This window comes from Hydra vulgaris, chromosome 01, assembly GCF_038396675.1.
Source record: "Hydra vulgaris chromosome 01, alternate assembly HydraT2T_AEP".
Lineage (NCBI taxonomy): Eukaryota > Metazoa > Cnidaria > Hydrozoa > Anthoathecata > Hydridae > Hydra > Hydra vulgaris.
Window position 1 is genome coordinate 49,444,555 of NC_088920.1, and position 27,630 is coordinate 49,472,184.

At 28.8% G+C, this 27,630-nt stretch overlaps 1 protein-coding gene across 1 annotated transcript in view; it reads right to left on the bottom strand.

Annotated features, from left to right (window-relative positions):
• LOC101241763 (cilia- and flagella-associated protein 44) overlaps positions 1–27,630 on the bottom strand; it is a 101,925-nt gene that overhangs the window by 9,107 nt on the left and 65,188 nt on the right. The window contains exons 27-32 of the mRNA XM_065788459.1: positions 27,542–27,620; positions 27,163–27,335; positions 26,952–27,080; positions 23,104–23,218; positions 14,721–14,901; positions 12,285–12,433 (exon numbers count right to left, since the gene is read on the bottom strand). Coding sequence (XP_065644531.1) covers positions 12,285–12,433; positions 14,721–14,901; positions 23,104–23,218; positions 26,952–27,080; positions 27,163–27,335; positions 27,542–27,620 — 826 coding nt within the window. The remainder of the gene's footprint in view (positions 1–12,284; positions 12,434–14,720; positions 14,902–23,103; positions 23,219–26,951; positions 27,081–27,162; positions 27,336–27,541; positions 27,621–27,630) is intronic.

The window sequence follows — 27,630 nt, forward strand, 5'->3', positions numbered from 1 at the left end:
AACTTTTAATTAATTACTTTTAGAGTTGTTATTAAGTTAATTACTTTTAAAATTGTTGTTCAACTAGTTAATTACTTTGTTTTTATTTCCACATCTGTTGAGTTTATTTTTAGCAAAAAAGTTAAATGAATTTATGTAACTTAACTGCAGGATAATCAATTTTTAATTTAATTTTTTAACAAACAAGTAGAAGTAAGGCATGATAAATTTTTAACATAGGCATGTTATAACAGGGTTTGGGAAAGAGAAAGAAATATTTTATAATTAACAAAAATTTCCACCAGGGACATTATACAAAAAGCAACAAAGAGAACACAAAGAAAGTTGAAAAAAAAAACAAAAAAAGTTTTTTAGAAATAGTTACTGAAAGATAGCATAAAGGAAGCATTAAATCCTAATCAATCTTCTCTATCAATTTAATCTAATGACATAAAAATTGATGAAAGAGAAGACAAAATCAATACAAAATCTAATAAATTGTGTAATACTGAAGAGTTGAACTGAGAAAAAGCTTTTGAACATAATAACTTTGTTAGCCTAACAGAAGCTAGTGTAAAACCTTTGAAGATAAACTTAACACAATCAAACTTTCAAATTCAAGACCTTGCCATATGTACATAAATTACAGATGTGAGATTTTATTTAATTGAACATGGATCTAAGTTGAAAACATCATAATCTGTCCATCAATTCATTATTTATCTGAAAGTAGTACAAAATTTTTCATTTCAAATTTGTACAACAAGAAGCTTGCCAATGGTGATTGGCAAAAAACAGTTCTTTAGTATGCAAACAGTCGAGAAGTAAACAAGTTTAAGAATTGTACTTTTGTGCTAGAAAGAACACAATCCACTTTTGGCAAAACCTATTGCAAGAATAAATAAAAAAAAAAGAAGTTTCATACTTCTCACATCAAATTCAAAATAAAAAAAAACACTATTGTAGGAGAAAAAGAAGAAATACTTTCACAAATAAAAAATGAAAAAGTATTATTCAATACTCTTTGACTGTATGCCTAATGTATCTCACAAAGGAGAATAACTAAAGATATGTTCTTATTAATAATCTATTGAAGAAAGCTTTGTAAATTTTATAAAGAACTATAAAGAAATCTTAAAAAAAACGGAAAATTGACAGAATAAACATTGCAGACTGCGTAGACCAAGACTATACATTATAAAAAAAAATAAATCATGTCAGGAAAACATCAAAGTGCTCAACCAATTCATATTAATAATATCAGAATTTTCAAATCAATAGCATTAAGCAGTTCAAATCAATAAAGTTTAACAATTTAATAATATTAATGGATTGGCATTTGTCCCATGCACAACTCATACTCTCAATTTGGTAGGTGTGCATGCTACTGAAGCCTTACCTACTATGTTAAAATTCTTATGTTGTGTCAAAAAAAAACATTAACCTTTTTCTCTAATTCTATATCAAAATAGGATTATCCGATAAAAAAGATTTCAATTTTATTAAAACTTTGTAAAACTAGAGGTGATCAAAACTTCAGTTGTTAAACTTCATGGAGATTTTTAGTATTCTGAAAGACATGAGCACAAACACAACTCTGAACCATGAAACTGCTGCTAATGCAAAAAATTTAATCAAACTGTTTAATTAAAATTTTTTTTGCTTATTGAACCTTTAGAATAAAATTCTTAAATTTGACAGAAAAGTTTGTGCAATTCAAGTAAAAAATATATCAACTAATATAGATTCAAAAAAGATGAATGGGCTAACATCATCAACTTAGTATCTTAGAGACAAAAGAGTGACATAATTGAATCATGTACAGTAGGAAAAATTGAATTTGACACATTTTTTCACAACAAACGAAAAAGAAATAAATAAATGTTTGATGAGATGGAAGTTGAACTTTCATCACACCAGCACAAAACACAATCATGTTTTTAATAGCATTTCAAGATGCAATGGAGATTTAAAGTGAAAGTATAATTACACTTTCAATTTCGCATAGAAAAGTAAATCATTCTTAGGGCCATGGAAGAACTTAAGTAAAATGCAAGAACCTGTTTTTATCTAAACATTAAAATTGCTCTTAAAATCTTTTCAACAATTCCAGTAAATAGAATTGTTAAAATTGAACTTGAGAAAGAAATTTCAAACATAAATTAACAATTATTGTCAAAATTATTTACAATCTACTACAGACAGAAATGTAGTTTGGCTATAGTTTCAATTGAAAATTAAAAAAAAAAATTGCTTTAACACTGATTTAAAAATGCTAGAAAGGAAAACTAATTTTATTAATGATTTAGCAACTTTAATGTGAGGTATTATTTAGTCAAACATGGAAACAAGCAGGAAACACCAGAAAATCTATCTATCAACCTATTATTTGTCTGACAGTAGAACAAGATGTTTCAATTCAAATTTATACAACAAGAAGCTTGCTTATGGTAAAGTTGTTTAGATGGCAAGCTGTCAAGAAACAAACAAATTCTTTGTTTGCTTCTTGACAGATTGACATCTGAAGAAACATTCTTAAAATTATTGGTCGCGTTATACTATTATGTGCCAATTATGTTAATTAATGCTAAATGAAATATATTTAACTACTAATGAATGTTTTTTGGTTTTACAAAAATACAAAAGAAATTGGCAATTTTGTGCAGAATCGTATTTAAAGCTATTATTAGGAAAAGTTAGATGATAGAAGGTTGTAAACACTTTAAATAGATCAAACAAGCCTACTTTGCTGGTTAGTATACATTTAGATAGAACAGGGAACAGCTCTAGTAAATTTATTAAAGAACATAGAGAAGCAAAAAACCATTTCTTGGAAGTAGAACTTTTATGGTAGTAAAAAAATGATCTTGGGTAATACTTTAGGTTGCTATGACACTGTTCAGTACATATATATTCTGAAGGTTAGCATTTGTACATGTAGTATCTAAATACACTGCAGAAAAAATTAATACCGATTAAGATAAAGACCATTTAATTTGTAAATTTATTCATTATTTAGGCAGACATAAATAATGCAGTAATAAATAAGTAATAAATTAAAAAGTTAGGAATTATAAATTAAGTCTGAATTATTGTTATACCATTAAATTAAATTGTTTTTTTAAATAAAATCTTTCAACTAAAACTTTAGCAACTTAAAAATTTTATAAAATAAGCTTTAACAAAAAGAACAAAATTTTTTCGTTTTAAATTTTTTTTTTTTTTAACATCTTTGCTTCCAACAAGGCTGCAAGCAACCACTATTTGAGTTGGAAATTACTGAAAGAGAAAAGATGAAGTTTATAGAGCAAGATATATAAAAAGGTATATAGAGCAAGATATATAGCAAGTTTTAGAACAGTCAGGTCAGGTTATCCTGCTAATGGTAACATGTAACCAAATACAATCTGCGCCATGTCCTGCTGCCTTGTAGGATACGCCTTTTTAGGCAAAGGCTAGGGGATGCCAACTCTAACTTAAAACACCCCCTGCATTAGGGCTCTAGGTTGAGTAAAGGCTAGAGATGGTGTCTTAATAAAAATACTCATCTCGAGCAGATGTTAAATGCATCCAGCTACTGTCTTGAAGAAAGCCTCCTAGGCAAAGACTTAAGGGGTAAACAGATTCTATCTGTTGACAAGCCTCGCACCCCTTCTTCATCTATTAGGCTGGTGCAGATGTATTTTTAAAACATTGTTTCCAGTTTAGGATGTTGAATGCTGGATCTTCTTGACTCAATGCATGGGTTTTGCTTATGTCTCTGTTTTTATGACTAGGAAACTCATTCTATTATCTCCTAATGAGGGTACAGCTCTAAAACTTAGTTTTATGGTTCTGAGGCCGACTGGTAGTCAAGTTTCCCGAACTCTGTGGTAGCTCTCAGAGAGGCTGATTCCATCAACAGCTCAAAAATATCAAAGTATTAACAGTGCTATGTTGCGAATGAATGATGTCCCTGTTTGTACTTTTGGTGTGCATTGCCAAGGCCACATTTGGAGCCCTTTGTTACGGTTTAGGGTTTATTAGTAGTAATGAGGCAATTGCTGGGGCTATTAAACAGTGTACTGAGTACTATCTATGCTTTGAATCAAATTCTTTAACAAATTTAAAAATGAATAAAGTACAAAAAACTATAAAATACAAAAAACTATCATCATCACCAAGTTCTCTAAACCTATTATTCACTAGTATTCGTAGCCTTTGATGTAACTTTTCTTCTGTTGAGTCTTATCTCTTGCAAAGTTCACCAGACCTACTTGCTCTGTGTGAGACTAATTTGAGTTCAGCTGTCTTATTTTGTGATCTTAGTGTTGATGGTTATCTTCCGTTAATTCGTAAAGACTCCATTAGTCACATGCTTGGTCTGAGCATTTATATTTATAAGAATTCACCCATTTGTCAGGAAACTAGGTTTGGAAACTCAAATAGTCAACTTTCGCTTTCCAGACAACCCAAATCATTTACCCACTCTACTTGAATTATGTCTTGTTTCTGATACTAGTCAGTGCTCAATTTCTCCACATTCACCCTTAGGTGCTTCCGATCACAGTTGAATCTCTCAAAAACTATTATCTCATTCTTCTTCATCATCATCCCCCTATCATCGTACCTCTTACAACTAACTAAAAGCTGACTGGGACTCTTTCCATGATTTTCTTCATGATGGTCCATGGGTAGAAATCTTTCTTCTTCCTGCTGGCAAATGTGCTTCTTACATAACTTCTTGGATTCAGGCTGGCATGGAATCTTTTATTCCCTCTCAATAATTCCGGGTCAAACCTCACTTTTCTCCATGGTTTTCCTCACATTGTGCTGCTGCAATTGCCAATCAAAAGCTAAACTTCCATATCTATCAGCAAAACAATTCTCCAGAAAACAGACATCTGTTTATTACTACTAGAAACCATTGTAAAAAGGTTTTGTCTAACACCAAAGCCTTCTATTCTCAGGTCATGAAATTTCGTATTTCATCACAAAAATTAGGCTCTCATGACTTATGGAGAATCTTTAATAGTATCAATAATAAGGGCAAATCTATTATTCCACCTCTCTTGTATGGTTCAGACTTTGTCACCTCAACTAAAGGCAAAGCTGAATTGTTTGCTACGAACTTTTCATCAATATCATCTCTTGATTCCACTAGTTGCGTTCTACCTGATATAGCTGTCAAACAGGTTGATCCATTGCTTGACATTCGTATCACTCCAGCTTCTGTATCTGAAGTGATTTCCAATATGGATTTCAATCTTCTTGTTCTACAGCTGATTTGCTAACAGTAAAAAAGCTAGAAGCTTTTAATAAAGTTCGGCATGCTGCTTTTCTCTATAAGTTTTCTTCTTATGGTGTATCTGGTAACATCTTTAAGATTATTGAACCCTTCCTTTCCAATCGTAGTATAAAAGTTGTCCTCGATGGACAGCACTCTTCTTCTTATTCTGTAACTTTCAGATATTCTGTTATCTTGCTCTACAATCTTCATCTTGGTTGCTTGCGGCCTTGTTGGAAGCGAAGACGTTTTTTTTAAAAAAAAAAAGAAAAAAAAAAAAGATAACAATTGACAGATGACTTAAAAGATTGCAAATTATATGAATCAGGAAAGCAAGATGAAGGAAGCGAATTCTAGAGAACTTATGATCGAGGAAAAAAACTTATAATGAATAAGAGTTTTTGGAGGACATAGGAAAAGTCACAGTAAAAGGATGAGACTTAATTGAATGAAGAGTAACATGAGAATAAATTTTAGTATATGGCACAAGAGACGCTAGCTCTTTAGAGCAGTGCCCATTATAGTATTGGTAGAAAAGAGAAGGAGAAGGAACATTACAATGATGTGATAATGGTTAGGGGTTGTCTGCATAAGGAGGTTCAACTATGTTTGCAATGCGTTTTTGTACCTTGTCTAAAAGATAAAGGTCATCATTTGATGATCTGCACCATATATGGCAATAGAATTCCATACAAGGATGAATTTGAGATTTATAGAGATAAAGAATAGAATCCGAAGTAAGAAAGGGGCAAGCACAATAAAGAGATGCAACCTTAACAGGTGCTAATTTTGCAATCGATTTGATATATGGTTTCCAAGAAAGATTAGAAGTAAGAGTTAATCCTAGAAGATGAAGGGCAGATAACTCATCAAGTACATTACCGTTCATAAATATAGAAAGATCTGAATTATTGCAATAACAATTGGCTGAAAAAAATTGGGTTTTATCTGAATTAAAGTTTACCAGGCACTGTGAGCCCCATACTATAGCAGAAATGATATCCTTTTCAAGTGCTCCCTCTAAGCAATCAGAGAGTGTTGACTTCTTATCAAGGCAAGAATAAATGGTAGTATCATCAGTGAACAATGCCACCTTAAATGTGAGAATAACAGGAATCATTAATGTAAATTAAAAAGAGTATAGGGCCAAGAATCGAACCTTGAGAAACACCTGAAGTTACAGGATATGAAGAAGAGTGCTATCTATTGAGGACAACTTTTATACTATGATTGGTAAGGAAAGATTCAATAATCTTAAAATTTTTACCTGATACACCGTAAGAAGAAAGTTTATGGAGAAAACGAACATGCTAAACTTTATCAAAAGCTTTAGAAATGTCAAGAGTGATAGATTTAACCTCTCCACCTCTCTCTTTTTAAAAATAGAATTTTTAAAAATAAGGATAACAGATGCCGCTTTCCAGCAGGCTGGAAAACAAGATTTTGATAAGCACTTGTTAAATAGTTTTGAAAGTATAGACGACAGCTCCGGAGAACACTTCTGCAAGACTATAACAGGTATGTTGTCCATACCACATGCTGTAGAAGAGTCTAAGCAGGAAATCACTTTTATATGATACAGATGCTGGAGTGATACGAATGTCAAGCAATCAATCAACCTGTTTGTCAGCTATATCAGGTAGAACGCAACTAGTGGAATCAAGAGATGATATTGATAAAAAGTTCTTGGCAAACAATTCATCTTTGTCTTTAGATGAGGTGACAAAGTCTGAACCATATAAGAGAGGTGGAATAGTAGACTTGCACTTATTATTGATACTGCTAATGATTCTCCAAAATTCATGAGAGCCTAATTTTTGTGAATACGAGATTTTATTGCCTTAGAATAGTGGACTTTGGCCTTAGAGAAAACCTTTTTACAATGGTTTCCAGCAATAGTAAACAGACGTCTGTTTTCTGGAGAATTATTTTGCTGATAGATATGAAAGTAATGGTTTCGATTGAAAATTGCAGCAGCACAATGTGAGGAAAAACATGTTGAAGAGTGAGGCTTGACTTGGAATCATCGAGAAGGAATAAAAGATTCCATGCCAGCCTGAATCCAAGAAGTTATGTAAGAAGCACATTTGTCAGCAGGAAGACAAAAAATTTCTACCCAAGGGCCATCGCAAAGAAAATCACGAAGAGTCCCAGTCAGCTTTAAGGTAGTTATAAGAGGTACGATGATAGGGAATTCTGGTGATGAAGAAGAATGGGATAATAGTTTTAGAGAGATCAAACCGTGATCAGAAGCACCTAAGAGTGAATGTGGAGAAACTGAGAACTGACTAGGAGACATAATTCGAGTAGAGAAGGTAAATGATTCGGGATGTCTTAAAGCAAGTTGGAAAGTTGACAATTTGAGTTAGAGATTGAGAAAGGCAAAATTTGTGGGCCTTAACACCTGCAGAGTCACTGACACTAGAGTCAAGCCATTCAGTGTGATGAACATTAAAGTCACCAATAACAACATTATTGGCTGATGGATAAAGAGAGAAAGGCTTGTTCAATTTGATCAGAAATAAAATTGAAAAGTCTTTTGACCAGAAATATCATTGTGCAGTCTTGAGATGAAGGAGAGCGATATATAACAAAGAGAAAGGCCAGAGAGTGAAGTGGTGCTAAATGAAAGCACATAAAAGAAAAGTCGATGGGTTCAAACCTTGTTTCCCGACAAATGGGTAAATTCTTATGAATGTAAATCCCCAGGCTAAGCATGTGACTATTTGAGTCTTTACAAAGTAAAGGAAGATAACCATCAAAAATAAGATCACAAGATGAGACAGCCGTAATCACATTAGTCTCTCAAAGAGCAAGTAGGTCTGGTGAACTTTGCAAGAGATAAGACTCAACAGAAGAAAAGTTACTTCAAAGACCACAGATATTAGCCAATGATAGGTTTAGAGAACTTGGTTATGACAATGGTGTTTTGTATCGGGGTGTTCAAGTAATCGGAAAAAATTACTTAAACAATTTTAATTAATTTTTTTAAAATTACTTAAGTAACTTAAGTAATTTTAAGTAATTTTAGTTATTTTCCTAACAATGAAATATTACTAACATTTTTGTTTCATAGTACTATATAGGTATACCAAATCATAACCTAGCTAAATTTTAGGATAGAACGCTAAAAACATAATTTTTCGATCAATTTATTACTTAAAGATGTTTTCAAATTTGTAATAAATAAAAGTCTAGAAGAACTAAAACATCTTTCTGCAACAATGATGGTGCTTACATCTTTAAAGTACAGTGCAATTTTTAAAGCATTTGCAGACGGTCATTTGGTCCTTCGATACTTTTCTAATATTCATCTCCCTAAGGCCGAGGGGGCCATTTCAGTTTAGGAGGCTACTCTTTTTTTTTTCATTTTTCGTTTGTGATTACAACCCTCTCTCAACTTTTTAACTCCAAAACACAAACCTTGACGAACTAGGCCACTCTGCAGAGAAACTAAGTTGAACACGGTACTTACAAAGACTTAGTGGAACTCCAAACCTCTCGCTTACAAGGCAAGCGGTCTACCACTTGACCCCTACCGCGTTTCAGAAATTCAGTCATTTCTTTTGTGATGCTATCCAAAACATTTAAGTAAGCCTTGTTCCTTATTAAATTGGAATTTTGAGCTAAGAAAAGGTGAAGTTCTTCAGTCATACTATTTTTTTCGTAAAGGATATTTAGTTTCAATATTAGCTTTATATTCAACTGTAGATGCTTTATGATCATTAGAAAAACATTAATTTGCAATTTGTTATAACTTAAAATATCTCCTTATAAATAATAAAAATAACTTCTTTTTCTTTGGATAGTCTTAAATATAATCTTTTTTCAGCAAATATATAACAAAACCAGGAAATCATCAAAATTTAAACTAAAAAAATTATAATTATAATTAAACAATTATCTCCCTAATTTTAGGGAGATAATTGAAGATTTATACAAATTTTTATAAAATACCAACTTCCTTTGATTAAATTTGAAAAAAAAATTACTTGAATTTACTCAATTAATAAAAATTTACTTAAGTAATTGACTATTTAAACCATTACTTAAGTACTTAAATTACTTGAAACTAGTTTTTTGTTTTATAGTTATTGGAGAAGAAGCTTTGCTTTTTGTACCAAGGTTGCAAGGTGACAGGTGCTACTTGAGGCTGTGTTATTTTTAATAGAGTAGGTGTAACATTTATAGAGGCTGAGTCAACCAACACATTAATAAAAAGATGCTAGAAAACTGCTTGATCCCATCTGTAGGCATGCAATTGATCGAAACAAATTATGGTAGGTTCAACAAGATATAGCACACGCCCACATAACTCACACAATCAAAGCATGGATGAAAGAAAACAAGGTAAATTTATTGCCTTGACCAACTTGATTATATAATAATCAAGTTAAACCATAATCCATAAATAACTTAAACCAACAACTAGATTGTGGTTTAAATTAAACTAGATTCTGATTTATAATGGTTTAAATGGAGATTAGCATTTGAAGAAGAGCTTTGATTTCCTTCTGGACAAAACAAGTGCAACTTGACAAAATGTTGGCCAAGCTGTATTTCGCTATCAATATTTCATGGCGAATCCTTTGTTGTCGATCACAGCCTTGCATCTTCGAGGCATAGATTCGATCAGGTGATCAATGAAACTTTGTGGAATCGCTGCCCAAGCCTTTTGGATTTGTTCAAACAGTTGATCCTTATTACCAACACTTTCACGATTAATTCTGCGGTTGACGATCTCCCACAGGTTCTCGATAGGGTTGAGAGCCGGAGATTGAGGCGGCCAATCCATCACCGATAGATGGTTGTCTTGAAACCACTGCTTGACTACTTTTGCAGTGTGTTTCGGATCGTTGTCTTGCTGAAAAACCCATTTTATTGGCATATTCCATTCAGCATGAGGTAACATAACATCTTTCAGGGTATGTTTATACATGAAACGGTCCATTATTCCATCGTTTCGATGTATTGGACCTAGACCGTTTGCAGAAAAACACCCCCAGACCATTACATTGCCTCCACCATGCTTCACGGTCTTATGGCAGTAACGTAAATCGAGGCGTTTTACGGCCGGTCGACGTACACGGCAAATGCCATTGCTCCCAATGATGTTGAACTTCAATTCATCACTGAACAGGACAGTTCCCCATTTCTGCACTTTCCAATCAATATGAGATGTAGCAAACAGGAGTCTTTTCTTCTGGTTTTTTAGTGAAATCAGCGATTTCTTTGCAGGGCGTCGAGAAAACAATCCGGCTTTAACAGCACGTCATCTGATTGTTCGGTCCAATACAGGCAGCTCTAATTGCTTTTGTATCTTGACTGATGATATCCAGGGATCCTTCTTGACAGATCTGATGATCATAGAATCCTCTCTAGAAGTGATGGAACGCCGTCTTCCACCTTTGTTATCTGCTGCCAACTTCCTTGTAGAACGATATTTGGAACATAGTCTTGATACTGTCCATTTTTTCATGCGATAATTATCACAAATACTTTTTTGTGACATTCCACTTACGTAACCAATAATTTTCTTTCTTAGTTCCAATCCAAGACTGTCAGGAGCCATTTTTGCAGTTGAAGTCATAAAAATAATAAAAATAAATAATCACACTTCTCAAGGCTTACCGTGTTACATTTACCTTGTGATGATACAATAATGCTTTGTGGAAAACAACGTCTTGGTTGGATGTGGACTGTATTGATGTAATGAAACACTTGTTGTATTTCACTTCTTGTATTGATGTTCTTCGATAAAACACTTTGATAAAACTCACTTCGATAAACTGTCTTGATAATACTGACTGATTGACTTCCATATACTGACTGAATGTCATGTCGATTTACATGTCTCTTATATAGTAAAATGAACCTGTGTGAACCTGTTATGGAAGATTCTAGATGCTTCTTTTCGATGCTTCTGGAAGCTTCTGGATGCGTCTGGATGCTTCTGAATGTTTCTGGATATTCCTGGATGCTTTCAGATGCTTCTTCTGGAAACTTCTGGAAGCTTCTGCATGCTTCTGGAAACTTCTGGATACTTCCTTTAATTATTAAAAAACTTCCGTGACGTTGACACGGACCAGACTTAAGAAAATGAAACAAACCAAAAAAGTTGCACTTGTTTTGTCCACTGCAAAATGGCACTTGTCAACGAAATTCTGCCTGTGTGCTGTCAACTGTCAGCTGATTGCTCATGTCATGGCATGCTATGACTGCAGACTCCTGAACTGTTTGCTGTGGTAGTATAGTTCGTTTCGTTTTTAAGACATGTAAAATTAGGAACACTTTTTAGCATTGTTCGATGTTGGTTGCAAATGTTTTGTCCAATACTGTATATATGCATATATTTTATCTCATTAGTTGAGTGTAAATTTTAAGATTCCATAAGTAATAACTACATAATTCTTATTAACATGATGTTAAGGTCTAATCAGTTAAAGATTTCATTACTACCTTCATTATTTTGTTTTCAACTACTCCAATAGGAAATTAGCAAGCAACTAACGAGTGACATTTGAAAAGTTTATAAAGTTACAAAAGTCAGCAATTTTTCAACAGATACACACATATATATGTATATGTATATGGTGTATGTGTTTTAATATGAGAAATAAAAAAATAAAATACTGTGCGATAGAAAGTTTAAAAATAAAATAAATTAGAAATCAATTTGTCTGCAAAATAGAAAAGATAAAAATCATGGTAAAATCCTGTAGTTTTATATATACATACTACTTTTATATATAATATATTATATATATATATATATTATTATATATACATACTATTTTATATATACATATTGTATATATATATATATGCTATTTTATATATACATATTGCATATATATATATATATATATATATATATATATATATATATATATATATATACTTTATATATATACTTCATATATACATATTATTTTTATATATTACATATATATATATATATATATTATTATATATACATATCATTATATATATAAATATTATATATATACATATTTTATATATACATATACATACATACCTGATCACATCCTTGTGGACAAACACTAAAATCAAGCTCTTCCTCACTTCCATCATCTTCTTCTTCATTGTATTCATCATCAGTATCATCAGTATCACTATCTTCACTCTCACTGTTTTCATTAGAAGCTACTTTTTCAACACTGTTTTCTGTAGATAAAAAGTTTCAGCTTTGACTTTTATATATATATACAGTGCTTCGAGAAAGTATTAGCGCATTCATATTTTTTTTTGTAGTCAATTTCAAATCAATGTAAATCAAAAATTAATTCTAATTTTAAACTAATTTTTCTTTTAAATAAAAGGTGAGACCGATTAAAACAAATATAATGTCAAATATTCGTCAACCTTTTTTTTTTATATGAATTAATTAGGTATTTAATGATACTCTGAAAAATGAGTGAAAGTAAGTGTCAAAAAGTATTAACGCACTCATTTAAAAAGTATTAGCACAAAAAATTAATTCCTTTTAGAAATAATTTTTTTGATTCTTTTTGATTGATTTTTGTTAATTAATCTTTGCTAATTAATAATAGTAAATAAAAAATGTCATTTTAAACTCATTTAAAATTTCAACAAATTGCAACAACAAAAACATGGATTTAAAAAGCATATTCCTTGAAATAAGTGGAAAATTGCTGGCATGGACAAAATTGGTCTCAGCAATTGAGAAATCAGACATCAGCTTAAGATCAGTGAATGCAGCATTAGAATAATGCTCAAAAACTATAATGGGTTTGGCTCAGTGGAAGACAAAAATAAAGCAATTATATTTGCTAGAAACAACTTAAACATGAGCAAAGCTGAAATTGCCTCAGACTTTAATACAATAACAGATAAACATCAAATAAGCCAATCAATGATTAGCAAATTGATGAAGAAAAAACAACTCAATTTGTACCTTCCAACAAATAAGCCACTACTAAGCATCAAGACCGTATCAAGCGAAGAAAATGGTGCAAAGAAAAAGCTACCTAGACAGTAGAGCAATGTAGAAAAGTAATTTTCTTGGACAACTCAAACTTTAAATTTATCAATTGCAAGGAAAGGATTTTAGTGAGGAGAGACAAAAACAAAAAATACAATCTTTGTATTATCTTGTCAAGACTTTACGGAGGAGGAGGCTCAATTAGCATTTATGGCTGCATTGCTGGATTTACTACTGGCCTGGTGCATCTTTACACTAATTTCCTCAATCAATATCGGTATAGAGAGATATTAGAAGATTATTTACAGCCTTTAATGGATATTTTCAAAACTAATTTCACTTAGCAATTCCAACAAGATAATGCTCCTTGCCACAGCACGCTCAATCAAGCAATGCACGGAGAAAAAACAATTGAATCTGATGCCTTGGCTTGCTTGCTCACCTGATTTGTATCCTATTGAGAATTTTTGCTGCTGGATGGACTATAAATTGTAAAAAAGCAAGCTTACTTTCTTGTTGCAGGTCAAGACTCAAATGCAAGCGTTGTGGAATAATGTGCCACAAGATCTAATCAAAAAACTTATAGATTTAACGCCTCATAAATTTGTAGCATGTCTTAAAAACAAAGATGGCCATATAAAACATTTAATGTTTTTAGAATCTTTGAAAGATTGTAAGTGCGTTAATACTTTTGCACATCTTTTTTTTATCTTATATTTGTCACTCATATTGTATTCTAAATAAAAGATAATAAAAAAGAAATATTTTTTAATATTTGACACTGTAATTTTGTTTTCTTTTATCATTAAATTAAAAAAAAAAAGAAGATTAATCAGTCTTTTATTGTTTTTGAATAATACTTGTTTGAAGTTAACTAAGATAAAAAATTTGGTATATATGTATATTTATGTATATATATATATATATATATATATATATATATATATATATATATATATATATATATATATATATATATATATATATATATATATATATATATATATATAATTTAACATATATATCTATATATATATATCTATATATATATATATCTATATATATATATATCTATATATATATATATATCTATATATATATATATATATATATATATATATATATATATATATATATATATATATATATAAGTATATATATATATAAGTATATATATATATATATATATATATATATATATATATATATATATATATATATATATATATATATATATATATATATATATATATATATATATATATATAAGTATATATAAATATACATACATATATATATAAATATACATACATATATATATATAAATATACATACATATATATATAAATATATATATATATATCGAAATATATATATATATCGAAATATATGTATATATATATATATATATATATTTATATATATATGTGTGTGTATTATATATATATATATATAAATTTAAACTAAATTTTCAATGTTTATTAGTAAAAGTAATAACAACATAAGCACCTGGGCTGTTTCGCTTCTTTGTTCTTTTGACTTTTTTTTTAAACACTTTTGTAAGGAAACTTTCAAACTTATTGTTTTCACCCAACACCTTAATAAAGGAGTTAAATACTGCTTTTTCTTTCTCTTGTAATTTTTCTAGCTCATCAGCTCTATTTTGTAATAATGCAGCACTCTCAGCAACCTAAAATAAAAAAGTAATTGAAAGTATGAAATATATAGAAAAAAGTAATTTGTGTTTACTTAAGATGCTATATTAAAATTGTTTCTATTTTACAATGAAAAAAACCCAAAATAAAACACTGCAATATAGAAAGTTAGAAATTAAAATAAAGTAGAAAACAATTTTTCTGCAATAAGGAAAAGATTAGAAAAACTTGCTTATGATAGTAATAAGACTAATGGGACAGTAGTTAGACAAGTTGGATCGCTCTTCAAAATTTTTGAAAATAGGGATAACAGGCGCCACATTTCAGCAGGCTGGAAAACAAGACTCTGATAAGCACTTGTTAAATAGTTTTAAAAGTATAGTATAACAGCTCTGGAGGGCACTTTTGAAAGACTAAAACAGGTATGTTGTCTGGAAAACAAGCTGTAGAAAAGTCTAAACAGGAAATCCCTTAAGATACATAAGATGGATTGATAAGAATGTCAAGCAATGGATCAACTTGTTTGTCAGCTATATCAGGTAGGATGTGATCAATGGAAACAAGAGATGAGACTGATGAAAAGTACTTAGTAATCAATTCAATTTTGTCTTTAGGTGAAGTAACAAAATCTGAACCATGCAAAAGAGGAGGTTGCCCTTATAGACACTATTAAAGATTCTCCAGAAGACTCTGGAGTCTAACTTTTGAGATTAATTTGGAGTCTAATAATTTGAGATTTTGAGAACTCAAGATTTTGTGACCTGAGAATAGCAGCTTTTGGTATTAGACAAAACCATTTTACAATGGTTTCTAGCAATAGTAAACAAACGTCTGTTTTCTAGAGAATTGTTTTGGTAATAGATATGAAAGTAATGGTTACATTTGGAAACTGCAGCATCACAAGGAAAGAAAATTATGGAAAAGAGTGAGGCTTGACTTGAAATTGTCGAAAGGGAATGGAAGATTCCATGCCAGCTTGAATCCAAGAAATCACATAAGAAGCAAATTTGTCAGCAGTAAAACAAAATATTTCTACCCAAGGGCCATCACAAAGAAAATAATGGAAAGAGTTCCAATAAGCTTTAAGGTAATATATATATACATATATATATATATATATATATATATATATATATATATATATATATATATATATATATATATATATATATATATATATGTATATATATATATATATATATATATATATATATATATATATATATATATATATATATATATTGGTTTTTGCTGGTAAAACAAATAATATTTACCAACTCACAACAGAAAACTATGAAAAAATTTTACGCAACAATATTACTAGTTCTTATGAAAAAGCCCCTAAAAATTTGGAAAAGGCAATTAATTTAGAAGCGCAAAGTATTGCTAAAAAAATAAACCTTGATAATAGAATCGAATCAACTGCCCCTGCCCAAGCCTTCGTAACACTAAAAGACCATAAACCAAATTTTCAAAACAAACTTCCTTGTAGGTTATTGGTTCCCTCAAAAAGTGAGATTGGACATATAAGCAAAATTAAATTGGACAAAATTAATAATATTCTTAAAAATAAATTAAATTTGCAACAGTGGAAAAATACCACTGATGTTATAAATTGGTTCTCCATAATCGAAAATAAAAATGACTGCACATTTATTCAATTTGACATTAATGATTTTTACCCCTCAATAACCGCAGATATTTTAGATAAGACTATTGAATTTGCAAAAAGCCACACAGCTATTCCTGATGACACTATCCGTATAATAAAACATTGTAGAAAAACCTTACTTTATTTTAATAAGGAAACTTGGAAAAAGAAAAACATACATGACTGCTTTGATGTAACAATGGGCAGTTATGACGGAGCAGAAATTTGTGAATTTGTTGGACTATATATTTTAGATTTGTTAAGTAAAATAATCAATATAAAAGATTTAGGCTTTTATCGCGACGATGGTTTAATAGTAATGCTTAGAAAATCTGGTCCACAGCTCGACAAAATTAGAAAAGATAATATAAAAATTTTTAAAAAAATATTGGCTTTCAAATCGAAATAAACATAAATTTAAAAATTGTGAATTTTCTTGATGTCACATTTAACCTCTCTGAAAATTCATACAAGCCTTTCAAATAACCAAACGATGAACTATTATATATTAACATTAACTCTAACCATCCACCCCAAGTTCTAAAACAAATCCCGATTTCAATTAATAACAGACTAAACCAAAACTCCTCAAATGAAAATGTATTCAATTCCTCTAAACGAATATTTGAAGATGCCCTAAAAAAAAGTGGTTTTGAAAATTTTGAACTAAAATTTGACCCTGAAAAAAAGAATACAAAAAAACGAAATAGAACTAGAAATGTAATTTGGTTCAACCCCCCATATAGCAAAAATGTTTCTACTAACATAGGAAAAGTGTTTTTAAAATTGGTTGATAAGCATTTCCCGCGATCTAATAAACTACAAAAAATTTTTAATCGAAATACAATTAAAGTTAGCTACAGTTGCACAAAAAATATGGAAAGAATTATAAAAGGTCACAATAAGGCTTTGTTAAACAAAAGAAATCCTAAATGAAAAAACTACAGAAAATTGTAATTGTAAACAAAAAATCAATTGTCCAATGAGTGGAAGTTGTTTATCAAAAAATGTGGTATATAAATGTGTTGTTTCCTCTAAGAATGTACCTGATAAACAATATATTGGCATAACAGAGGGTGAATGGAAAAAACGTTTTGCCAATCATAAGCAATCTTTCAAGAATAAAAAGTATTCAAAAGACACCATGCTTTCAAAATATATATGGGAATTAAAAGAAAAAAATATTGATGATTTTATACTGAATTGGTCTATCCTTAAAACAGCGCCTGCATATAACAATATTTCCAAAAAATGCATACTATGCCTACAAGAAAAATTTGAAATAATTACACATGCAAATCAAGAATGCTTATTAAACAAAAGATCGGAATTAATTTCTAAATGTAGGCACGAAAATAAGTTTCTCCTAAAAAACTATAAAAATAAATGAGTTCAAATAATATTTACATTAACTACCCTTTTTAAAAAAACATTTAAAAAAAATAGTATAAGTAATCATTTCTAAAGAATTCTTTTTATAATAGTGTCAGCAAATTCCACCAATGTGTGAAAATTTACAGTAGTTAAGACATTTGCAACTTCCTGTAATTTAATTTTGGTATAAATTGAAGTTTTATTAATTTGATCATCCATTTCTGATGAATCTTTGTTGATGAAACACAGTGTTAAATGGAAAAAATTTTTGTTAAGTGATTTTCTACTACTAATATATATATATATATAATATATATATATATATATATATATATATATATATATATATATATATATATATATATATATATATATATATATATATATATATGTATGTATGTATATAGAGAATATATATTACTGTTACCCGCAGTACCAGGAATTAGCTTAATGCTAATGTTTATAATATAATAAAATATTGCAACTCTGAATTTCATGAGTTGCCACAATCTTCAGGCAAATAGTAAAAATTTAATTTTCCTTCAATTTGTTTAGCAGATATTATGGTTAATATATGTATTTTAAAAAGTTACAGGACAGAAAGTGTAGTAGTTAGGTTAATGTTATTTTTAATTTGTTTCTAGTTAGCTAATAGTTGTGAAATAGTTATATGTATATGATATCATACAATGTTATATAAAATAGTTATATGTCAGGTTAGGTAATCCTGCTACTAGTAACATGTAACCCAGTACAACCTACTTCATGTACTGCTGTCTTGTAGGATACGCTTTTCTAGGCAAGGAGAAGCCAACTCCAATTTAAAACACCCCCTACCTTGGGACTCATGGTTGAGTAAAAGCTAGAGATGGTGTCTCGATAAAAATACTTCTCTTGAGTAGATCTTAATTGCATCCAGCTACTGTCTTATAGAAGGCCTCCTAGGCAAAGACTTAAGGGGTAAACAGATTCTGTGTGTTGACCAGCCTCGCACTCTTTCTTCCTCTATTAGGCTGGCACAGATGTATTTTTAATACATTGTTTCCAGTTTAGGATGTTGAATGCTGAATCTTCTTGACTCAATGCATAGGCTTTGCTTGTGTCTCTGTTTTTTGACTATGCAACTTATTCTATTGTCTCCTAATGAGGGTACAGCTCTAAAACTCAGTTTTATGGTTCTGAGGCCAGCTGGTAGTCAGGTCTCCTTAGGGTTTATTAATAGCAGTGAGGCAATTGCTTGGACTATTAAATAGTGTAGTGAGTACAATCTATACTTTGAGTCAAGTTCTTTAACAAATGTAAAAAATGATTAAAGTATAAAAAACTATAAAATATAAAAAACTATCATCATTATCAAGTTCTCTAAATCTATCATTCACTAATATTCGTGGTCTTCAAAGTAGCTTTTCTTCTGTTGAGTTTTATCTCATGCAAAGTTCACCAGACCTACTTGCTCTTTGTAAGACTAATTTGAGTTCGGCTGTCTCATCTAGTAATCTTAGTGTTGATGGTTATTTTCCTTTAATTCATAAAGACTCCAGTAGTCACATGCTTGGCCGAAGGATTTAAATTCGTAAGAACTTACCCATTTATAAGGAAACTAGGTTTGAATCCATTGACTATTCTTTTATGTGCTTTTGTTTAGCACCACTGCACTCTATTGCCTTTCTCTTTGTTATATATTGCTCTCCTTCATCTCAAGACTGCACAATGATATTTCTGGTCAAAAGACTTTTCAATTTTTTTTGTGATCAAATTGAACAAGCCTTTCTCTCTTTATCCATCAGCCAATAATGTTGTTGTTGGTGACTTTAATGTTCATCACACTGAATAGCTTAGCTCTAGTGTCAGTGACTCTGCAGGCGTTAAGACCCACAACTTTTGCCTCTCTCAATCTCTAACTCAAATTGTCAACTTTCCAACTTGCTTTCAAGACAACCCGAATTATTTACCTTCTCTACTCGAATTATGTCTCCTAGTCAGTTCTCAGTTTCTCCACATTCACTCTTAGGTGCTTCTGATCACGGTTTGATCTCTCTAAAACTATTATCCCATTCATCTTCATCACCAGAATCCCCTATCATCGTACCTCTTACAACTACCTTAAAGTTGACTGGGACTCTTTTCGTGATTTTATTTGAGATGGCCCTTTGGCAGCAATCTTTCGTCTTCCTGCTAACAAATATGCTTCTTATATAACTTCATGGATTCAGGCTGGCATGGAATCTTTTATTCCCTCTCAACAGTTCCAGGTCAAGCCTCACTCTTCTCCATGGTTTTCCTCCTATTGTACTGCTGCAATTTTCAATCAAAACTGTTATTTCTATATCTATCAACAAAACAATTCTTCAGAAAACAGATGTCTGTTTACTATTGCTAGAAATCATTGTAAAAAGGTTTTGTTTAATGCCAAAGCCCACTATTCTCAGGCTATTCTCAAGCCAGCTATTCGCCATGAAATCTCATATTTCATCACAAAAATTAGGCTCTCGTGACTTCTGGAGAATCATTAACAGTAACAATAAAAAGGGCAAGTCTATTATTCCACCTCTCTTGTATGGTTCAGACTTTATCACCTCATCTAAAGACAAAGCTGAACTGTTTGCTAAGAACTTTTTATCAATATCATCTCTTGATTCCACTAGTTGCGTTCTACCTGATATAGCTGACAAACAGGTTGATTGATTGCTTGACATTCGTATCACTCCAGCATCTGTATCATATAAAAGTGATTTGTTGCTTAGAGTCTTCTAAAGCATGTTGTCCGGACAACATACCTGTTATAGAAGTGTTCTCCGGAGCTATCGTCTATACTTTCAAAACTATTTAACAAGTGCTTACCAGAGTCTTGTTTTCCAGCCTGCTGGAAAGCAACATCTGTTGTCCCTATTTTTAAGTCTGGAGAGCGATCTGGCTTGTCTAACTTCAGTACCATTAGTCTTCTTCTTATCACAAAAAAGGTTTTTGAGTCAATCAATAAAATTAACAAACATTTAATCTCTCATCTTGAATCTAATAACTTACTTTCTGATCACCATTGGATTTCGATCTTCTCAATCTACAGCTGATTAGCTGACAGTAATAACCAATAGGTTTTATTCTTATTTTTTTACTCACCTTAGATAGAGGTGGAGAGGTTAACGCTATGGCTCTTGACATTTCTAAAGCTTTTGATAAAGTTTGGAATGCTGTTCTTCTCCATAAGCTTTCATCACAGTTTCATATGGTGTATCTGGTAACATCTTTTTGTAGTATGAATGTCTTCAGTGGACTCGAGGACAACTTGTATCCTCGAAGACAGCATTTTTCTTCATATCCTGTAATCTTCAAAGGTTCCTCAAGGTTCGATTCTTAGCCCTATACTTTTTTAATTTACACTAACGATTTTTCAGATATTCTCACATCTAAGGTGGCATTGTTCACTGATGATACTACCATTTATTTAACACTCACTGATTGCTTAGAGGGAGCACTTGAAAAGGATATCACTTCTACTATAGTATGGGGCTCACAGTGCCTGGTGAACTTTAATTCAGATAATACCCAATTGTTTTCAGCCAATTGTTATCGCAATAATTCATATCTTTCTAAATTTATGAATGGTAATGTACTTAATGAGTTATCTGCCCTTCATCTTCTAAGATTAACTCTTACTTCTAATCTTTCTTGGAAACCATATATCAAATCAATTGCAAAATTAGCATCTGTTAAGGTTGCATCTCTTTAGTGTGCTTGCCCCTTTCTTACTTCGGATTCTATTCTTTATCTCTATAAATCTCAAATCCATCCTTGTATGGAATACTATTGCCATATATGGTGCAGATCAAATGATGACCTTTCTCTTTTAGACAAGGTGCAAAAACGCATTGTAAACATAGTTGAACCTGCTTATGCAGCCAACCCCTAACCATTATCACATTGTTGTTATGTTGCTTCTTTTTCTCTTTTCTAACAACACTATAATGGGCACTGCTCTAAAGAGCTAGCGTCTCTTGTGCCATCTACTAAAACTCATTCTCGTGTTACTCATCATTCAATTAAGTCTCATCCTTTTGCTGTGATTGTTCTTAAGTGCTTCAAAAACTTTTACTCATCTAGTTATTTTCCTCAAACATCAATTCTATGGAATTCGCTTCCTTCATTCTGCTGTCCTGATTCATATAATTTGCAATCTTTTAAGTTGTCTGTCAATTGTTATCTTGCTCTTCAAACTTCTTTTTTTCTCTAACAGTAACTTCCAACTCTTATAGTGGTTGTTTGCAGCCTTGTTGGAGGCGAAGATGTTGAAAAATAATTTCAGTTCTTTTATTTAGCAGTTCATCAGGTTTTGGATACGATATAATAGCAAATTTCTCATATAGACATAGTGGCCACCTTTTTGAAATACTTGAGTAGGGGGGTACAGACATCATGTTAATATAGGAGTTTCGTTAAAATTGTTTTCAAATCTCAGACGAAGTTTGAAAAGACGGTGGACTTTTTTAACCTAACATTACTTAATGATGATTTGTGATTGTTATACCTTGAAGATTATCGTTGGGTTTTATGAAAGGCTTATGGGTGTTTTGGGCTAAGTTAAAGGTGACATCATGGAAGTTAACTGATTTAGGATTTTTTTTTATATTTATTTGATCAATTTATTGATAAATATATAATATTTTATTATATTATAAACATTAACATTTAGCTAATTCATGGTACTGCGGGTAGCAGTAACATATAGCTCTAGTTTATCTATTGAGCACTCTTTTAAATATACAATATTATACATGATATTATAAAGATATTTTCATTATTCACATATATACACTATAAATACAATACATATATATATATATATATATATATATATATATATATATATATATATATATATATATATATATATATATATATATATATATATATATATATATATATATATATATATATGTATATATGTATATATGTATATATGTATATATGTATATATATATATATATATATATATATATATATATATATATATATATATATTTACACATATACATACATATATATATATACATATATATATATATATATATATATATATATATATATATATACATATATATATATATATACATATATATATATATATACATATATATATATATATATATATATATATATATATATATATATATATATATATATATATATATATATATATATACAGGATGCAAAGTACCTTTTCTTCGATTTCTTCTTTTTTTTGAACTTTACTATTCACTTTGTCAGCAAGATCCAACTCCCGTTTTTCAAAATCTTTCAGAAGCATTAACTCTTGAAACAATGTTATTTGTCTATAAAAAAATAAATAACTCAATTAAATATAAAAAACTGTAAATGTTTATAATATAAAACTATTGATATATTATATATTAATTAAAAATTAAAATTATGTATAATTAAAAATAAATAATAAAAAAAAATTGAACCATATATATGGTTGTTATATAACATATAACAAAAATTATATAAATAATATTAATCTAATATTTTATAACAAAGTAATTAAAAAAAAAAAGTAAATAAGTATCTTGAATGAAACAAATACAGATGTCTAACTAAGAAAAGAGATGTCTAACTAATCAGGTATATTTTTCTAATAAAGCAGGTACTAAAGATTATAAACAACAGTTACAAGAATAGCAATAAATAAAAGAACAAAAACTTGTTGAATTTAAATTTTGGTATCCATAGTATACTGTGGAAATCAAATTTTTTTTTTAAGTTAATTCACCTCCTCAAGGCTGAGTAGGCCACTACAGACAAGGAGGCTACTTATTTGTGGTTATTACCCTCTCTCAACTCTATAACTCCGAAACACGAACCTTTGTTGAACAAAGCCGCTGCGCATAGAAACAAGTTGAGCACGGTACTACCAAGGACATGGTGGGGATCAAACTCGGAACCTCTTGCTTATGAAGCGAGCCCTTTGCCACTACACCACTACCGCATGCTAACGAATATGCCAATGACATATAACAAATAATTTTGTTTAGTACTACTTTAAATTTAACAAAAATACGTAAAAATAAAAAATTGATTAAAAAAAAATTAATTTTATTTATTATGCTTAATTATATGATATACTTGTGTGTTTGTGTTAGCCAGGAATATATTTTTTACTGTGTTTTTGTAATATTGGGCATATTTATTGTTATTATTTTACAAAATATTGGGAACTTTTATTATTAAAATATTATTATTAAAATTGTTTATTATTAAAATTATTAATATTATCATTAAAAGTTTATTATTTAAAATTTTTTATTTCAAAAAAAAAAAGGTCATTGAATTTTGGGAATTTTAAACCAAATGGGTATATGCGGTGAATTGGGCTGGCTAATACCCTGATTCTTATAATAACTTCCTCCCTAATATTTTTTTCAGAAGTGTTTTTATTTAATTCAGAGAAATCAAATGCATGCAATCTTATATGTCTGTTCATTGTTCACATACTTGTGATATGTTTGATAATGTTTAGAACAGATTTGTAATCATGGATTGTAGTGTTGCAGATAATTGAAACAAAATGGTTCAACTTATTAAACAAATGCAAGCAAAGGAAACTAAAGTTTATCAAATAAAAAAAAAATAACAATAATGATGAAGACAATGAAACTAGTAAATCAAAAAAAAATTCTTTTTTCAAATCCATGCTTTATGCAAGCAGAATTCTATTGGGCCTAGAAATTCTTTTTTTGTTATCTTTTGTAGAAGGAAAAATTACTGTTACGTTTTTAAATTTTTTTTTTATTAATTCAGTGTTCTTATGGGGAAATACAAATTAAATTTTTGTTAACTTAATTAACTTTTTTTGGTCAAATTTTTCCATTTCCTTGTATTGTCATCGAAAATGATTAAGTGTGCAAAATTTGAGCAAAATTGGTTGAGAAAAAAGCTTTCAAAAATTGATTTCAAATTTTGTGGCACACAAACATATATAGAAAGTAACCTTATATAAAGCATGGAAAAAAAAAAAAAAAATAACCCTTTTGTTTCACTTTTATCAAAAAACTTTCCACATAAAACAATATATAGTGATTTATCATGTCTATTTATTAACTATTTTTAATTAATTTCTAAATGTAATAAATAAAATAAAACATTAAAATTGCTGATTTATTTCATTTAAAAGTTTTTAAAGTAGTAGTAGAAGTAATTAAACATTCATTTTGATGTTTTGTTTTTTAAATTTATTTGTTTAGAAATTAAAAAAAAAAAGTTTGGTTTGTTGTTTTTATTTTATTTAGATTTGAAATAAAACATTCTTTATTCCATTTTTTCTTTATTATTTTGTTTGGAATAACCTTTTTGATTTATTTGAAATAGCAAATAAACTAAGTTTTATTTAACTTAATTTTAATAAATTTTAATAAAAATAATTAATAAATTTTAAAATTCTGATATTGGCAAAAAAATGCCAACCTTAATCACTGTCAGGTCCGTAGTTAGGTTGGCATTGCTGAATGTATATATATATATATATATATATATATATATATATATATATATATATATACAAAATAGATAATGTATTACTATGGTATAATAGTAATAATAATACAAATGTTCTTGTGCGTTTAAGAGTGTTCAATACTATTTAATAATAGAGCAATATTTATTTATTTATATAAAATGAATAAAAACAACTTTTGATAGAACTCTGAGTTTCATGCCTTTCGGCAATCATCAGCCATTGTGTATTTCGTTACTTAAAAACCATTTAAAAATCACAAATTAAAATTACGGTGGAACGAGTTCTGACGTTACAAAAACATAACAAAACAAAATAAAAAGACATCAAAGGTTTTAGTCCCCAGTGTCGAATAAGGATAGTAAAAATTTTTTTGAATGTCGGCACTGATATTATTTCTTATCTTTTATTAAGTAAGTTTTCTCCTTTATATGATAATATATGATATATATATATATATATATATATATATATATATATATATATATATATATATATAAAAATATATATATATATATATATATATATATATATATATAAATATATATATATATATATATATATATATATATATATATATATAAATATATATATATATATATAAATAAATATATATATATATATATATATATATATATATATATATATATATATATATATATATATGTATATATAAATAAATATATATATATGTATATATATATATATATATATATATATATATATATATATATATGCATATATATATATGTATATATATATATATATATATATATATATGCATATATATATATATATGTATGTATATATATATATATATATATATATATATATATATATATATATATATATATATATATATATATATATATTATATATACACACACACACGTATATACATATATATTTTAAAATTGTTTAAAAGTCATAAAATTATTTGATTACTTATGTGTTTTTGAAATGAATAATGCAAAATATATAACATTTTCTTTATTTTTGTACTATAAGGTTGCTCGAACATGCTTGATTGCAAATCAAAATAGCCCATTAAGTTTAATGAAAATTGTCATGTAAAAGTGCTATATATCTCCTAGTTTTGTTTTTAAAATATATTTTGTGTTACATAATTTATGGACGATCCTTTAGAGAGTATTTTTTTTAGACGAATTAAAAGGAAAGACATTTCTCAAATTTTTTAGATAAATTAATCAAAACTAGGCCAAAACTTGTAAGTGCAGTAATAAAAACAATAGGAAGATTTTTTGACAAAAAAAAGTTTTTTTATTTTTTTTTGTCAAAAAATCCACCCGTGTTTTTTGCATAAACTTGTTTAATTTTATCATAGATTTAAAAAGGTAGATTTAAAAAGATAGATTTTAAAAGGTAGATTTTTTTGTTTTGGCTAAAATTCGGCTAAATGTAATTAATTTATTTTTTATTTTAATTTTTTTCATTTTTGCCGAGTGACTGTAAACTTTTGTCAGGCAGTGTTTATTTTTATTTTTTCAAAAAAACTTAAGAAAATTATTTAAAATAAAAGTTGAAATAAAAACCTCAATTCAGCATTTTTCATAATCACATCAAGAGAAATTTTTGTTTTTTGAAGTTCAAGTAATTCATTGTCAAACAAAGATATTTTCTCATTGATTTTTTTTAAAAGCTCATCTCTTTTGTATGATAACCTAAAGAAAACTAAAAATAAATAAATGTAAGAAAAGAAAACATTTTTTTCAAATGAGGGATAAGAACAAATATTATAGACACCGTATAACTTCTTCTTTCTCAATTGCAACTTCTAAAGGTGAGCGATTTTTTTGTGTTGCATTACACTGAAAGTTTGAGTCAGACTGCAAACATATACAAAACTTTGTGAAATCAGTCATATTTGGTTCTGTTGTTATGGTAACATTTTTGTTACTTATTTGAATTGCATCACTCTAAAAAAATTAATAATAACTTAAAAATAACAATTAATATAACAACATCTAATGAACACTAATCAATTTAAATTATATATTTATGTGAAGATTTAATAACAAAAATTAAAAATTAAAAAAAAATAAATTAAAGCATAAGAAAACAAATCCAAACTAGAAATATTATTTTTTTATAAATAAGTATTTTCTTAAATAAGTACACTTGCTTCATATTTTAATGTATTGTCAATACCAAGAACATCTTTAGAAAACTTCAATAAATCTTCCTTTGTAAAATTATACTTTCTATAAAAAT